This window comes from Microcebus murinus, chromosome 7, assembly GCF_040939455.1.
Source record: "Microcebus murinus isolate Inina chromosome 7, M.murinus_Inina_mat1.0, whole genome shotgun sequence".
Lineage (NCBI taxonomy): Eukaryota > Metazoa > Chordata > Mammalia > Primates > Cheirogaleidae > Microcebus > Microcebus murinus.
This window is the reverse complement of record NC_134110.1, coordinates 88869529-88888003: the sequence shown is the minus strand read 5'-3', so window position 1 is coordinate 88888003 and position 18475 is coordinate 88869529. Positions and strand designations below refer to the sequence as shown.

At 38.1% G+C, this 18475-nt stretch overlaps 1 protein-coding gene across 2 annotated transcripts in view; it reads left to right on the top strand.

Moving 5' to 3' along the window:
• PREX2 (phosphatidylinositol-3,4,5-trisphosphate dependent Rac exchange factor 2) overlaps positions 1-18475 on the top strand; it is a 273273-nt gene that overhangs the window by 134263 nt on the left and 120535 nt on the right. For both annotated transcript variants that reach the window (XM_076005243.1, XM_012739905.3), the window contains 5 exons: positions 3727-3812; positions 9231-9367; positions 11806-11923; positions 15384-15568; positions 17640-17801. In XM_076005243.1, the coding sequence (XP_075861358.1) occupies positions 3727-3812; positions 9231-9367; positions 11806-11923; positions 15384-15568; positions 17640-17801 (688 nt within the window). The remainder of the gene's footprint in view (positions 1-3726; positions 3813-9230; positions 9368-11805; positions 11924-15383; positions 15569-17639; positions 17802-18475) is intronic.

The window sequence follows — 18475 nt, the reverse complement described above, 5'->3', positions numbered from 1 at the left end:
CTGAGGACACTTTCCCCTCAAAGCCTCAGCTTGCAGCACGCACAGGATGGCTGGGACCTGACAGGGGGAGCTGACCTTGTTGGTGGGGCTGCCGCACTTTTCCGGTCACCTCTGGGATAGTAGCTGTCACGATGGGGCAGATGAGAAGCGCTGCTCATCTTTACCGCTCCGCCACGAAATGCATGGGGTGTGCAGATAAGCTGAGTAGCCACGCCCATCACTAGGTCTTATTTTCAGGGTAGGGCTTCTATTGCACAAATGCTTAGAAAACCTGCTGGGGCTTATTTTATGGGTAGGTCTTATTTTCGGGGAAACACGATATTAGTTGATTAGACACCATTTACAATTAAATGCTCGTATGAGACAGAATCAAGACTGAAAGACACTCCATGCTTGCATGTACTTAGCAATATGTCCATTTCTTTTTAAAAGTTGTATCTGTCATGTACCTGTAATTAGAAAAAATTCATGTTTAACATAGAAAACTTAGTACAGAGTTTTGTAAGGGAAGATGTTTTTCTTATATCACCCATAAATAACCATTGTTATTACGTTTTTTTGAAAATCAGTGTTAATTGATTTTTTAAAGTATTGATATACATATACATAATCATATAGCCACAAAGTGGGACCATGCTTTATACACTGCTTTGTGGTCATTCTTTTTTTCTATTAACAACATATTATGGATATATTTGCAAGATATTGGCTTTTCTTCTGCAAATCATTTCCATCAATGGTCTAGTATTTCCTTATCAGATTTACCATGGTTGTTTAATCAGTTGGTTAATAGAAATAAATTATATGAAAAGTGCTTTAGCTTCTACTAACAACTTACCAAGTGGTCTGAAACAGTGTGACTCATTGAAGTTACTGATTTAGGAAGACTGGGCTAGAGGGCAGCAGAGAACTGTAACACTGTCTTCCCTCTAGATCTAATTATGGTTATTCCTCCCCCTTAATCCCACCCAGCCTAGGATAAGGCCACCCTAGTTGCCTACCTCCTGATGCTTTGAGGGCATTTGAAAGGAATAAGAGAGTAGCATGCCAAAGCAATCCTTAGGCTGTCCCTAGGGTACCCTGATTTAATCTACAAATACCGGTCCATGTGATCATAGATGTTTCAACAATTGGAAGATACTGGGGCCATCAACTTCAAATCCTCAGTCCTAGAATTATATGAGCAGAGTGTATTGGAATCTGTGTATTTTGCATCTTCCTTCAGTGTTTGTTGCACTCTGTCTAGAATCCTAGATTCCAGGTTCAAGCCTCTCTTCTGCCATTTGCTAGCTGAGAGTGTTACCTCAACATCCTCATTCATAAAATGGGGATCAGAGTGCCTATCACATGGAGCTACGAAAAACATTAAATAAATTTAGGTTTGTAAAGAACTTTAATGTCAGCACATAGTAAGTATTCTAGTGACGTTATATATGATACTCTTATCTGTTTTCTCATTTCATTTTGTTTCATTGTATCTTTATTACATCAGAGCATATTTTGCATTGTATTTAAAAATTTCTTTAAAGATGGCATACTTATTTTTTCCTTTTAATTTTTTTGAAATTTATAACATTTCCTTAATGTCCTTATTCTAATGTATGAGTCCTATAAATCACTCGTGTTTTCTTACAATAGCTTTTTGAAATTTAAGTAGTATCCTGTTTTGAGGGAAAAAGGCACACATGTGAGGGATAAATACAAAAGAATTTTCTTTTGATTCTAGCTATGTTTTGTATTTGATAACATCAAAGGATTTTTAAAAAGCTTTGTAGCAAATCATTTAGTACATTTATTTTCTGTAGGAAATAGAGCTTTCCTCTTGTATACATTTAATTCTTCCTTTAATAAACAATATAGTGCTCCCACCAGGTAAGCATGCTCTCCAAAGACCATTTTGTTAGGGGAGTTATGACATGTTGACCAAAATGCATCTCATGATATTTTGTACAGTTTTTGTTAAGAAAAAATAGTAATCCTCTTGAAGATTAGAGTTGGGTCAACCTTCCATAGCAATATTAGAAGGATAGGAAAACCTAGCTCAGAAAGAGTTGAGAGACCACTATGAATTACTCGTAATCCAAAACAGCAGTAATCACTGTGACCTGAAAGCTCTAAGTTATTTAAGCAAAAGTGAACTCCCATTGGTAATATATAAGAGCATGAACTGCCTCTGTTTTTGTTTTACAATCACCAGAATATGTATTTATTCCCTTCTTTTTTTCTTAGTCATCTTTCATTGTCAAGTGTATCTTTGACAGGCACTGTTGTTAATTATGTGCTATTCAAAGGAAATGGATTCAACTCATACACCAGAAGGTGTTTAATTAAGGGTAAAGTGTAAGTTAATTCTATGACATCTATCCACATATATACAAATCACTTCATAATGTATCACCTAATTTACAACAATACTTTCGAGTTTCCCTAGAACAGACAGTTTCTATTTCTAGCCCCAAATTCCTGCCTAGGCTGTATTTGAGGTTTGAAGGCAGCCTCTGCGTTCAGGCCTAAGTGCAGTCCGTGGTGTTCTCGAGTGTTCTAGGCCCACCATCGTGCTCCAAGGGTCTCCTACAGCTGTTTCAGAAGCCACAGGAAGGTCCTGCTGCATCTGTCCTCAGACTCCAACTAGCGTGCCCTTGAAGTGCAGCTGGCATTTATTTCATGATTAATTAACCTTTTGGGAAACACTTTTGTTTCTTGGGCATCAGTGCTATTCATAAAAATTTATTGCATTGCATTTCGTTTGTTTTGACTCTCTACTGAGATTTATTATACTCATTTTTATTGTTATGATGTTCTGTCCCATCTTGCGCTCTCTGCCTTTCATTGTTGCTATCTGATTTCTGGCTTCCTTCGGTGAAGTATCTTATTTATTAGTGTCAAATTGGACACTCCTTGCTGGTTTGCCATAACAGCTCACTCAAGTTGCCCATCCCTTCTTCATCTTCTTTTTTTTATGTAGGTTCATTGGAAATATTTCTTCTTTTACTCTGGTTTACCTTCTGATCTATTATTCTTTTTAAATTTCACTGCATAAATACCAAAGTTAATCATCTTCTTAAATTATTTTGATGTAGTGATTGACAGATCTGCTCTTTAAAACTCGTTCGTTTTTGTTCTTCTTTGATGAAGTTCCCAACAGCTAGAAATATATTAACTCCGTGTTTCTTTTATATTAACTTTCATAAAGAAATTTCACAAGGCACTCATTTCTTTGTTGTAACATCAAACTAATGAGAGAATCTTCCATGTTATTAAGTACCTACATAGCTGATAGCATGGTGCAGGGCAATTTACCAACGGCGTCTCTTGTAATCCCCACTAATGCTCTGCAAAATGAGTTTTAACAGCTCCTTCTTTCTGTGGAGTTTCTGTGCAACTTTCTGCATCAGAGAAGTTAAGGAACTTTTCCAAGTTAGCCCACTATGAAGTGACCAAATGAAGACTCAAAGCCAGGGTTCTCTGACCCCATAGCCTGTTCCTTTTGCAGGATGTGCTGGGAACGGCTGTGTTCAGTTTAGAGGCTCTGCCTTGCTGCCCGCTCTGTGCCTCTGGGAGGGTAGGGACCCTGTTTGTCCCTAAAGGTATCTAGCCCAGTGTCTCTCACATGGTGGACCCTCAGTATCTAGTTATTGAGAGGATGCATCGAAGTGTAGAAAACTATTGTTTTAACCAATTGTGGATTTGAAAATTCATCTTACCTTATTTTCTGGTTGATTTTAGGACAGTGAAAATCCCAGATTCAGCTGATGGACTTGGATTCCAGATCCGAGGATTTGGCCCTTCAGTCGTGCATGCTGTAGGAAGAGGTAAGAAATCCAGCTTGTAGGGTAAACAGCGTTCCAGCATGTTTTGGCTGTTCCTTCTAGCACAGGGATGGATGTATTTAAAACACGCATAATCATGTTGTTCTCAATTTTCTCATTAGTCATATTTTCACTGTGTTAACTTGTTGGTAGTACATTCTGTAAACAATATTTTTTTAAAGCTCTTAAACATTCTAAGGCATATTTATCATTGTTAAAAAATTGATACAAGAGTGATGCCTCAATCTCACTTTTCTACATGTTTCAGTTTACCCAAAGCATATAATGATTTCAAAGATGTCTGTTTGTATTTTTCTTGATTGCAAATAATTGCAATTTTTGTCAATAATCCAGAGATGTGGATTTTCAGGTTTAAGAATGATCTGTGGACTTTATAGCCTGTTGCTATATAATTCCTTCAAGTACTGCTGTAAACTATGATTAAATCTCACCATAAAATACATTTTAAATTAAATTATTTTAGTGACTAAAAAGTTGTGTTTATATTTTATTCTCTTTTTTATTTTGTTTTTATTTTTTAACATTTATTTACTTACTTTTTTTAGGGACAAGATCTTGTTCTGTCACCCAGGCTCAAGTACAATGGCCTGATCATACCTTACTATAATCTCAAACTCCTGGGCTCAAGCAGTCTACCTGCTTCAGCCTTCTAAGTAGCTGGAACTATGAGTGTGAGCCACCACAGCCAGCTAATTTCTCTTTTTATTTTTCGTACATACAGGGTCTCACTACTGTGTTTCCCTGAAAATAAGATAGAGTCTTATATTTATTTTTTCTCAAGAAGACACCCTAGGGCTTATTTTCAGGGGATGTGTTATTTTTCCCTGAGAGTCTCAGTTTGCAGCACACACAGAATGGCCGGGACCTGACAGGGGGAGCCGATCTTGTTGGTGGGACTGCCTGCACCTTTCTGGTCACCTCTGGGATAGTAGCTGTCACTATGGGGCAGACGAGAAGGGCTGCTCGTCTTCTTTACTGCTCTGTGACGAAATACATGGGTTGTGCAGATGCGCTGCGTAGCCACACTCATCACTAGGTCTTACTTTTGGGGTAGGACTTCTATTGGGTAAATGCTAAGAAATCCTGCTAGGGATTATTTTATGGGTAGGTCTTATTTTTGGGGAAACACAGTATATTACCCATGCTGGTCTCAAACTTCTGGCCTTAAGCAATCCTCCTACCTTGGCCTCCTAAAGTGCTGGGGTTACAGACGTGAACCACTACCCTCTTTTTGTTTGATAGGCAAATCAGCTTATACTGACACTAGTAATGATTGAAGGAAATAACTACTAGATCCCACATTGCTAAACATGATAAATAATTTGCTGCTGTAGCAAGCAGTGTCACTATAAGCATACAAAGCATGTGTTTAACTAACAAGGGGCGTATATGCTTTATATTTTTGAGAAATGTAAAGCCTCTTAATATAGTCATCCAAACACTTGACAGGAAAATTTTGAGAGGGCATTCCCATCAGAATCACATTAATTAGGAACACACTAATCTCATAAAGCTAGACCTTTATGAGATTATAACATTGCTTTTATTATTATGTGTATGATAAAAAAAAGAATCTATTCCAAAATCTTTCATTTTGCTCAGATTTCTAAACCATACAGGTTGATAGACATGTAAAACCTTCCCAGTAACTCATTAAATATAGAACTGGAATGGAATATTGAGACATCAAATATCTTTTTCATTTTTGCTAAGCCAAAAAAGGAATAATTCACATTAATGGTGCTATAAAGTAACTGGAAGCCCTCTTCCGCTATTACAGTATCATGTAAAGAGCAAGATTCTACCTTTGGAGCTTAGTGATAAGGTTGGCCTAAGTCTGGTTTCTGGTGCTTTTGGCTTCGGAAGAGTAAAAGACAGAAATGCTCACGTGCTCACTTTCAGATAGGTATTAAATGAAAAGAGGTTATGCTGTGGTTTCTTTCTGCACCGTAATTATGCCATGAGGTATAATGGCATATTCCAGCCAGCCTATTCCTGTGGTGGGCCACTGCAGTCACTCTGGCCAGCATCCTCAGGGTCCCCTCACTCCAACTCCCCAGCTGCAGCCAGGCCCTGCATGCCAGCCTCGGATCAGCCTAACCGCCTTCTCTGCTCTTTCTTTGCTGTAGCTGGAAGAAACGATCACAGTTATGGGATTAGTGTCTTCCGAGTCACTGATGTGTCTGCACCCATATTACTGCTCAGCAGTTTTTTTATGTGTTCTCCATCAGTTCTTTTTTTCTCCTCAAAATTGCTTTCCTTGGTAGGAACTTCCTTTTTCCTGCCTCACAGACAAATGCAGACTCTCAGGCATGAAGCCCTCAGAGTCATCTGTAGGTGCTAAGGTTCAGACCACTAGGACATCACTGCAGGACTTCACGGTTCAGCTCTGCTCGGCTCTCCAGTCCTGTCTCTTGCAGCCCCTCACTCCAAGCGCACACCGCAGCGTGGCTTGTATGCTCGCAGTGGCCAGGTGCTTTCTGAAGCAAGGCCTTTCCTCAGGCTGGTCTCTCTGCTGGAAGTGTACCTCCTTCCCCCTCCATCCCCAAGACTCAATTCAATGCAGAAAACCACTTAATATTTCTGGGAGCGAATTTTAGTGAGGACTACTAAAGAATGGAAAGATATGTTCTGAAATATCAATTATTTTCTTAAAGATATTTAATAATTCCTTAATGAGAGAAATTGCTCACAAAGTCTCATCTAACATTTATAAATTTTACAATTATTTGTATTATTTATGTGGATTATATTTATTTATTGAAGAAAGCATGCTTACTTTGCTTTTTTTATTTGTACCGATTAATGGGGTGCATGTGCAATTTTGTTGTATGTATAGATTGTGTGGTGGTCAAGTCATGGCTTTTAGGGTATCCATCACTCAGATAACATATTAATACATTGTGCACATTAACTAATTTTTTATCGTCCACCCCATTCTCACCTTCACCCTTCTGAGTTTCCACTGTCTTTCATTTCACTATGTTCGTACATACATATTTTTTAGCACTTACTTATGAGTAAGAACATGTGATATTTTATTTTCTGTGCCTGGCTTGTTTCACTTAAGATAATGGCCTTTAGTTCCATCCACCTTGCTGCAGAAGACATGATTTCATTCTTTTTTTTATGTCTGAATAGTATTCCATTGTATAAACATGCCACATTTTCTTTATCTGTTCTTCTGCTGATGGACATTTAGGTTGATTCCATGGCTTTGCTATGTGAATAGTGCTGTGATAGACATATGAGTGCAGGTACCTTTTTGATATATTGATATCTTTTTCTTTGGTTGAATACCCAGTAGGGGGGATCACTGGATTGAATGGTAGTTCTGTTTTTAGTTTGAGAAGTCTCTATACTGTTTTCCATAGAGGTTGCACTGATTTACATTTCCACCAACAGTGTATAAGACTTCCCTTTTCTCCACATGCTTGCCAACATCTGTTATTTTTTTGTCTTTTTAATAGACATTCTGATGGGTATAATATGATATCTCATTGTGGTTTTAATTTGCATTTCTCTGATGATTAGCAATGATCATTTTTTTCATATACTTATTGGCCATTATTTGTTGTCTTCTTTTGAAAAGCTTCTATTCATGTCTACCAAAATGTTCTACCAGATATAGAAAGAACTAATACTAATCCTTCCTGAAACTGTTCCAAAAAATTGAGGAAGATGGAATTCTCCCTAACTCATGCTATAAAGCCAGTATCAACCTGATACCCAAACCAAACAAGGACACAACAAAAAAGGAAAACTACAGACTAATATCCCTGAAGAACATAGATACAAAGATCTTTAACTAAATACTAGTAAGCCAAATCCAACAGCACATGAAAAAGATAATATGCCATCATCGAGTGGGCTTTATATCACAGATGCAAGGATAGTTCAACATATGCAAATCAATAGATGTGATTCATCACATAAATAGAATCAAGGACAAAAACCATATGATCATCATCTCAATAGACACAGAAGAAGCGTTTGATAGAATTCAGCATCATTTCATGACAAAAACCCTCAACAAGCTAGGCATAGAAGGAAAATACCTCAAAATAATAAAGGTCATATACCACAAACCCACAGCTAACATCATACTAAAAGTCCCCAAACTTTTTGACACCCAGGACAGGTTTCATGGAAGATAATTTTTCCACACATAGGGGTGGGAGGTGGCAGAGCTCTGCTGCCATGTCCCTAGCAGACTGTGGCCTGGGGATTGGTAACCACAGTACTAAATGGGGAAAAGTTGGAAGCATTTTCCCTAAGAATTGGAACAAGACAAGGATGCCCAACTTCCACCACTCCTTCAACATAGTACCGGAAGTCCCAGCAAGAGCAATCAGGCAAGATAAAAGGCATCCAAATTGGAAAAGAGGAAGTCAAATTATACCTGTTTGCTGATGATATGATCTTATATCTAGAAAAACCTAAAGACTCCACCAAAAACCTCATAGATTTGATAAATTAATTCAGTAAAGTTGCAGAATGCAAAATCAACATGCAAAAATCAGTAGCATTTCTATATACCAATAAAGATCTAGCTGAGGAAGAAATCAAGAAGCCAGTCCCACTTACAATAGCTACAAAAAAATTACCTGGGAATAAGTTTGACTACGAGTTGAAAGATCTCTACAAAGAAAACTATAAAAGGCTGAATTGTATTTATTAATGATACTTTAATATTGATTTGATTAGACTGTCAAGTAAAGTAATTGGAAGGTTCTGAGAAATCTTAACTCACTGGTTAGAGTATGTTACTTCCATATTTAAATCCATGTTTATGCAAACAAAATTAGTAAGCAGTTGACATTATCTGATTAATTCTGTTCTTTACAAATTCTCCAGTTCTTGACCCGTTGTACATATCCTGAACTCCTATTTTTCTTAGAAAATTCAGTCCACTGATAGTTGCTAATTGACTTGATTTTTTTTATTAAAAATGTCTTTTTAGTATGTCTATTAAATTGTTGGCATTTTAAAAAACAAAGGTGAATACCATTGGAATATTTAGAGGTTTTGTAAAGTAAGGTAAATAAGGCATATGTTTCTAGTCTTCTCATTTTACCATTATATATGTATATTTAGAAAATTCGATTGAGTAGATATTTGCAAGGGAAAATAACTGATTAGCATTATAAAGGTCACTTTGCCATATTCTTTCAAATTAATTATTAAGGAGGTAAGAAATATTCTATTAATCACCATTTGAATGGCAAGTTAAAAAGTAGAAAAATGTTGAGAGGGCATTGCTATCAGAACCAAGTTTATCAAGATCAACCTAGCTAGATCCTTATTGTATTTTAAAATTGCTTCCTTTATTGCATATGTTATAAAAATGAATCTTATTGCTGAAGTTAGTTTTGGTACTTTTCCCATTTGTATTTAAAGGAACTGTGGCCGCAGCAGCCGGCCTTCACCCTGGACAGTGTATCATCAAAGTAAATGGAATCAATGTCAGCAAAGAGACACACGCCAGTGTCATTGCCCACGTTACAGCCTGCAGGAAGTACAGGCGGCCGATGAAGGTAAGCTGTGGTTCAGCTCATGTGGATCCGCTTAAACACTTGCATGGAAGACCTAGAGGACAGTATGGGACGGTGCCAGAGGTGTTTGTGGTTTCCAATTGTAGGTTTGAATTTAAACATGGCACCGTTAAGTCTCATAATGATCGTTTTATCTCCGTAGTTCATTATAACTGATTGTGTTTAAGTGGCTACATTTTATTATTGCAGTTATTATCATCTGTTTAAAAAGTGCCCTGGGGTATTTTTATTTTCATTGAGATACAAATTTATTGAATTAAAATCCAAAGATTTGAACTGTTTTTTTGAGCCTGTAATTGCTTTAGAATATATAATGATTATATATATATGATTATATTATATTATATGATTACATTAATTATATAATGATTATATTCTATATACATAGAATACATAATGTGTGTCTGTGTCTCTCTCTATATATATTAATTATAAATACTTATGCTGTTTACTATAAGACTTCTGTGAAAAAGTAAAAACTGTGGGTTTTATAGGGTTTGTGATTGACTTCTGGATAGATTTATTTAGGTAACTGGATTTAGCTCTTATAAGAAAATACCAAAATGTACTTGCCATTATTTAAAATTTTTAAGAACTATCCTTTGATCCACAAGTGCCACAGAAAAATAAAATTAGGATCCTAATTCATAAGCAAAGCTTTTATCTCATGAAGAAAAAGTGAGTACTGAAGTATAAGAGAAAATTCTCTCAATTTAATCAACTAAGATGCAGATGGAACTTTAAAGGAGGAGCCTTGTATTTTTTCTGTCATGCAAATTGAAATATCTTTTCTGGATTTGAAGATATGACTTCATGTGCAAACTGGGAACATAAATGGCCATTTTCTCATAGGCTAGGGCTGATGTCCTGCAAAATCCTGAACCTACATAAAAATTAGCTGATCAATTTTGCTTCCTAATAAGGTCAGAAGTAGCATAGGAAATTGGAAGTTACACACAGACTCATAGGTTACTCTTGTTGGTAGCAACTTGATAAATATTTGTTGAATTGTATATTGAATGAGTTTTTACAAAGACTCTACTGAAATCATCAAATCTTTGCCCTTCTATCAGAATTTTAATAAGTACACAAAGTGATTTGAATTCCATTCCTTTTTATTTTCCCTGCCTGTCCTCTTGGACAGGTATTGATCAGGGAAATGATTAAGAAAAACAATAAGTGGACAGAATCATCCACGGAGTAAAATGCTTTCTCAGGTATCCATGGCCATAAAACAGACCACTCCAAAACGTAGTGATTTAAAACAACCGTGATTGATTATTTCTCTGGATTCCGTGGACCTGCTAGGGGTGGTTCCTGTGCGGTTACTGAGGTAGCTGCATACTGCGGGAAGCTGACCGGGAGCCACACCCCCAACCCCATGGCCTCAGGCTCCACGTGGCAGGTCAGCCTCCAGAGGCCCTCTTCGTGGTCTTCCTTCCCAGCCCACAGCAGGATTTTCCTTTCTGCCTAGTGTCTGCATTTCAAGAGGGAACATTATACTCCATAAACCCTCTACTGAGGTTGTGCTTGTACCTGGCCAAGCCCAGGGTCATTGTGGGATACCAGGGGCTGTGGTTCATTGACAGCCTCAACAGAGCACAAAGATGTATTTAAATGATCAAATATTAACTAGGAGTTTAATGATTTACAACAATGTAATAAATTAAACACAATTGTAGAACTGGTGCAAGAAAAAAATGGGTGATACATATTATATCATGCTTCAATAATGCAGTTCAATTTGATTTATCATCTTATCTAGAAAAAAAATGTATGAACCTTAAAGCAATACTACCCTTAAAGCATTAATTTGATAGCCATTTCATATCTCTTGTTTCTATATGTAAGACTAGAACTGTAGTTTTAATTGAAATATAATATGATTTATGACATGGAAGAACTAAAAGATAGTTACATGACTTGAGAACCCAGTGATACAAAAGGTGTTTTTCCATTTTCATGTTCTTTTGATTGAAAAAAACATTAAGTGCATTAAAATAAATGTGACTGTTAGGAGAACAATTTAAATGGTTCGTACAATTATATATAATTGATTCATCAGAAAACTGTCCATCTAACATATGTTTTAACATGTAATTGAAGCATTTATTAAGACATTTGGGAACTATATCCTATTTTAAAAACATAACTTTGGAAGGTAAAATTTCCATAAAACATATCTTTGGAAAATAAAAATTTAAGCTTAAAAAAATCAGTTTGTTAAACAATATAATTGTCATCAACTTTCTATTCATTTCTGATGTTGATTTTCCCTCTCTTTCAAATTTTATTATTTTTACACGAACTAGAGGAATAAATAAGATGGTCAACTCTCCTTCTGAAGCAGGTTTGTGAAACAGACATGCATTTTAGGAAGTGCTAATACCTCTGAGGTCTCTTTTCCTCCTCATTTCCAGCAAGATTCCATACAATGGGTTTATAATAGCATTGAGAGTGCTCAAGAGGATCTTCAAAAATCTAACTCCAAGGCCCCTGGAGATGAAGCAGGGGATGCTTTTGACTGCAAGGTAGAAGGTAGGTTCCTTCCGTTGCTTCTTTTTCTCCTCACCTGCTTGTGGTATTCTTTTCCACTGTGCCGGTGCCTACTCCGAAATTGAAGGTCTTACACGTTTAAGCCACTTTCTTACGTCATTATTGCCAAATAGACATTGAGTCAAATACACAAGTGTGTGGTCCCCAACCCTTGGGCCGTGGACCAGTACCAATCTGTGGTCTGTTAGGCACCCGGCCATACAGCAGGAGGTGAGTGGTGGGCCAGTGAGCAAAGCTTCATCTGTATTTACAGCTGCTCCCCATCACCCGCATCACTGCCCGAGTTCCACCTCCTGTCAGATCGGCGGCACCATTACATCCTCATAGGAGCTCGAACCCTACTATAAGCTGCCCATGGGAGGGAGCTCAGTTGTGCAGTCCTTAGGAGAATCTAATGCCTGATGATCTGAGGTGGAGCTGAGGCGGTGATGCTAGTGCTGGGGAGCAGCTACAAACACAGATTCTCATTAGCAGAGAGGTTTGACTGCACAATAAATGTAATGCGCTTGAATCATCCTGAAACCATTCAGCCCCTCATCTATGAAAAAATTGTCTTCCATGAAACCAGACCCTGGTGCCAAAAAGGTTGGGGACCCCTGACATAAGTAATGATAGCTAGTAGCTAGCATGTAATAACCATATCTGTTTGTTAGGCACTTTATGAAGTGTTTTATATGGATTATTTTGTTTAGCCATCAAAAGAGAAAATCTCATAAAGTAGGCACAATTACCAACATTCATATCAGCATGACCTGGAGCCGGATAGAAATGCAGGACCTCAGCCCCCACTCTAGGTCTGCTGAACCAGAACCCCCATTTGAATGAGATCTGGTTTGTATGCATGGTAAAACCTGAGAAGCTCTGTTCTAGAAGTTTCTTTTAAAAATATATTCTTGATTTTAGGTTATGTTTATTGTATTTTAACATTGACAGTAAGGAAAGGGAAAGGAATACTATAAAAATAAGACAGAAAGAGAGAGAAGAGAGAAACAGAGGAGAGCGAGATCTTTTGATAGGGATTCTTACCATTTCTGGCTTCTCAGTGGAGCAAACCAGTAGACTGCTGTATTTGGTGGCTTCTTTGTCAAGGGTGACTGAGGCAGCTCAACTTAGGTCTGTCTTTGACAAATACCTCAAATTATTGTTTCAAAATTTTCCCCCAGAAGTCTTTGAATCCTTCCTTACGTTCTCGTGGTGTATTTTCACTTATTGGTGGTGGAAGTCTCTGGACAGTCTTCTTATACTATTAGGTTCTTGCAAACCAGCAAACCAGCTGGAGAAGTCCCTATTCTGAGCTGTTTTCACTCATGACACTTCTGACACACTTGTGCGTGGGGGTGAGGGGCAGTGTTAGCCCCCCACCAACAAATTCACCAACTCTCTGGCACCAACTGGGTGTCCTACAGCTCTGTTTAGTTCTAAAACAGGCCATAAGCAGAGATCCTCCAGGTTAAGGGCTCTGTCCTACAAGACTGCCCCCTTTTCAGACACCTGTCACAAGTCTCCGGTTTTCACTGTATGTGTGAACACCTGGCTATAAATTTAGGGAGTTCCCACACCCTTCCTGGAGTTCAATTATTTGCTAGAGTGACTCAGGGAACTCAGACACTTTACTGTCACTGGTTTATTATAAAAGATACAAAGTGAAGAGCCAGATGAAGAGGTGCGTAGGGTGAGGTTCAGAAGGGTCCTGGAGGGTTGGGGTGTGCCTCCTGGCACGTGGATGTGTTTGCTGACCCAGAAGCTCTCTGAACCATGTCCTTTGAACCCTGTGGCTTATGGCTTTTTGTGGAAGTTCCATTTTGCAAACGTGATTGATTAAATCATTGGTCATTGGTGATTGCACTTAATCACTAGCCCCTCTCTACTCCCCAGAAGTCTGGGTGTAGGACTGAACCCCCTAATCACATGGTTGGTTCCTCTGACAACAAGCCATATCCTGAATCTGTCTGTGCTCAATGTGTCACTTTATTAGCATCAACTCAGGCATATATATATATATATATATATTTTTTTGAGACAGAGTCTTACTCTGTTGCCCCAGCTAAAGTGCCATGGGGTCAGCCTAGCTCACAGCAACCTCAAACTCCTGGGCTCAAGCTGTCCTCCTGCCTCAGCCTACCGAGTAGCTGGGACTACAGGCATGTGCCACCATGCCCAGCTAAGTTTTTCTATTTTTGGTAGAGACGGGGTCTCACTCTTGCTCAGGCTGATCTAGAACTCCTGAGCTCAAACGATCTCGATCTCAGCCTGCCTTGGCCTCCCAGAGTGCTAGGATTACAGGCTCTGGGCCCAACTCAGGTATATTTGAAAGGGGCTTGTTGTGCGTTACAAAAGATGCCTCTATTACCGCTATCACTCAGTAAATTTCGAGGCTTTTAGAGGCTTTCTGTCAGCAACAGGGGCCAAACACCAAATATATTTCTTACTGCATCACACCTATACACACTGCTTATATGGGGGATACTTAGAAAAAGCTGTTTTGCCTTCACTCCTGGAGGATTGCTTGGTTAGATCCCACCTAAGCCATGGGCAGTATCAGAAACATCTCAACCTCATTGGAGCAGTGAAGTTATTATGGTAAGGTATGACATTACTTACTCAAAATAGGACAAATCTCAGAGTGTTATCCTGAGCCTTTTATTCCTCATTTGTGGCATTGGTGCCACATTCAAAGGTAGATCATGCTCTGAAGATTGATTTGTAGCTATTCTGGGATTTAATTACTTTAAGAAAAATCAATATTCTACTTCTGCTTATTTAATATTTACTGCTTATACTATTTTAGGATTTCATTTTAAGTAAACTGATATTCTAGTTTTGCTTATTTAAATTTACTGTTAGGTCTCCCAGGAGTCTCTTAATTGAGATTTTAGGCATTTTTTCATCAGCTAACTGATGGTAGGCTAAAAAACTATTAGGCAGACATTCCAAATGGGAGCTCTCTCTGTAAGATGCTGTTTGGGAGACTTTAAGCCTCCTTCCCCCACCCTCCATTCCCACCAAATAGAATGATTCTTGAGTCTCCTTTCTGCTTCTCTATAGATATTTTCTTGCTTCGAGAAAAATGTTCATATGATATTTGAGGCAGTTTTAGAAACGCTGACTTTAAGTCATACATATCTTTTATGAAAAAAATACAAAATTGTCTGCATAGTGTTTATATTGGTGTAAATAGGTAGACATATGGCCCACAGATCAAAGTGGATGTACAAAGACTAGTCATGTTAAGAGCCGTGAGATTTGGATCACTGGAACATATGCTTTTCCCAAAATGTGCTTATTTTTAAAAAAATGTTAAGAATAGATACTTCATTTAACACATTGGATTTAACCATCCTTTAAAGAACTCCTTAAAAATTATTCAAAGAGCCTCACAATTATTTGAGGAGATTAATAAACCCTTCCTGGATTTGATGGATGACAATTGTCTCTATTCCAGAGGTGATCGACAAGTTCAACACCATGGCGATCATCGACGGGAAGAAGGAGCACGTGAGTCTGACGGTGGACAACGTCCACCTGGAATACGGTGTGGTGTACGAGTACGACAGCACGGCTGGCATAAAGTGCAATGTGGTGGAGAAGATGATTGAGCCCAAAGGTTTCTTCAGCCTAACCGCCAAGGTAGGAGCCATCCTGGGAAAACAAGGTGTCTTGTTCTAAATAAAGCAACTGGAATTCTCTGGCACCCTCCCTTTTGAAAATGTAAATAGATGAACATGTTGTCACCGTCGGCTCATTCAACTTCTTTTTATTTTTATCGCGCCCCCCCCCCCCCCCCCCAGTTATTCAGTATGTGTATGGCCTCTCTTTCACCGGCCCTTTGGAGCACAGAGTTAAGTTAGGTGGGACCCTCTCTCAGGCACGTGCTTGCTGACAATGGCAGAGGCTTCACTGCATTTATTGAGTTTGTTTCGTCTGTGAATTAGGTACCGTGAATATGATTCAGATGGTGTTCGTGATAGATGCTGCTTTTTTTTTTTTTAATGCACATCATCTTCCCATGAGTATTTAAAGTCGGGAATACAGTATAAAAAACTTTAAATTCTGCAAGTGTTGTGTTTAGTTCATGAAATTTCAGGAAGCCCAGAGACCAGTTTGTGAATAGATCCTTAGGCATTTATGTGATCCTCATTTGGGAAGGATGTCACCACAAGGCTCTGAGACTGACGCAAGATGGGCGGGCGGGAAGGGCGTCTCCATCCAAATGGATAAAACACATGGGGAAGAGGCGACTCTGCTTGCCGTTGTGCCCTCCTGCAAGGGGAGTCGGCCACGCCCGTACTGTGACCTCCGCAGGCCTTGGCTTTAGTGCTCTGTCTTGCTCTCATACCATCCTGTGAGAATTCAGACATCGCACAAGTAAGAAAAATGAGATATAGCTTCCCGACATTCATTTTTTCATTTTCACTCTTGTTTCATGTATATAGAGTTGAGATAGATTTAGCATTTATAACATGCGTTTTTAAACATTGTAGTGGGAGAAAATAATAGAGATCCAAAGGAACTATTTTTAAAATAACTACTTTTTTTATATTCTGAAAGTCAACTTAAAAAAAAAATCTCATCATTCTGATGATACTGGACCACTCTATGTATCTATTGATATAAAATATTCATTTTCAAAATGCAGTCCCTTCCCAACTACATTGTACTATTAATAGGGTCCAGATAAGAGTTTTGGGGACCAGGTTGTTATCACTATTTTATCTCATTTTCCAGATATTTTAAGTTTGCAAATTGCATGGATTATTCCATACTTGATAACTGTGTAAGCTAGTACTGCAAATATCATTTCCATTTTACACATAAAGAGAGCCAAAGAAATTAAGAAATCTAGCCAAGGTCATACTGCTAGTGATACAGTGTGCTCTAATTTCTAGACTAGGGATTAAACAAAGGCTAATGCTCCACATTCAGCATAGCAGGGAAGTGGAGGTGGTAAGGGAGCACGTTTTATGTTTCACAGAATATTATAAAAATATTGATTAAGGATATAATCGATCCTTGTGATCTCTGAACAATCATAAATGCCAATTCCAATTCTCAAGTCATTGGAAATTCTCAATAATCTGTGGTTCATACACATGCACACACACAGACATATGTATGTACATACACGCTTCCTTACAGCTGATTCAAATGGTCAAAAGAATTTCCTAATTGAAAACATCATATGGGTGCTTTTACATGATGCTTTTATCAGCTAGAGGTCAGACACTGCACCTAACATTAATTTGTACTTCACCAAGATAACTGTTCATTTATTCAGTCCTTCAGCAGGCGTTTGTTAAATGCACTTTCTGCACTTGTTGATTTCTCAGTAACAAGTAAGGATGCTATTGGTTTTTCTTAGTTTTTATGTTCTGTTATGAATTGAGGAAAAAGATGTTCTCAGTGACTGCCGACCAAAATACAGATGTGTTCGCCCATCAGAATGTACTGATTTATCCAGCAGGGTGTCTTTGAAGCCCACTTACCTCCCTACTCAGGGATTTATAGTTGGCAGAAGGCAAAACCTGAGATATTCCAAACACACAAATGGAATTTCTTCACTGAATGTGAGATCCCAGCAGTGACTAAGAGAACAGCAGAGGAAAGTTGCCCCATATTGTTAACTTCTGAAATTTTTATGTTGAAGGTTTTTTTCTTGTTTTGATTTTGTGTGTGTGGGTATGTGTGTTTATCACTGCAGATTCTTGAAGCCCTGGCTAAAAGTGATGATCATTTTGTACAAAACTGCACCAGCCTTAATTCTCTAAATGAAGTGATCCCTGTTGACCTTCAGAGTAAATTCAGTGCCATTTGCAGTGAAAGGATTGAACACATACGTCAGAGAATATCCAGTTATAAAAAGGTAAAGCTTCTATGGATTTCACATGCAATTATTATTGAAATTATTATTTAAATGTCAAATTTCAATCAATTCTTGTTATTTTCGTTACATATTTGTTGCGTACTAGTTTATCGAAATAACGTTTACATAGCATTTTAGAGTTTTAAAAATGCCTTTACATCTATTATCTCATTTGATCGTTGTAAGCTTGTAAGCTATGTTATTTTTCCACATTTTCAAAATATAGTATTAATAACAGAGGTCTAAAGAATTAAATTACTTTTTAGAAAGAAGATGGAGCTTGGCTCTGAGTGCAGGCTACCTAATTCTGAAGTCAAATTTTAAAATTATGCTATAGCTCTTCTTTGCCTTTCTCCCAACACGGGGAGCAGAATCCCTCAGTCAGAAGTACATGGAACATGGGCTGTTGTAAATTGATTGATTGGTTCATTCATTTGAAATATAGTTATTGGGCACCCTTTATGTGCCAAGCACTGTTCTAGGTTCCAGAAATATAGCAGGGAATGGGACAGTTTCTCTCCTTGTAGTGCTCACATTCGAGTAGGAGAGACAGCAGAGACATAAATAAATTCCTATAGAGGAGAAATATCAAATGTTGAAGAGTTATGAGGAAATCAAAATAGGGGGGTATCGTGGGAGGCATGGATTGCAAGGGGTAAGAATGGAGAAGCGGA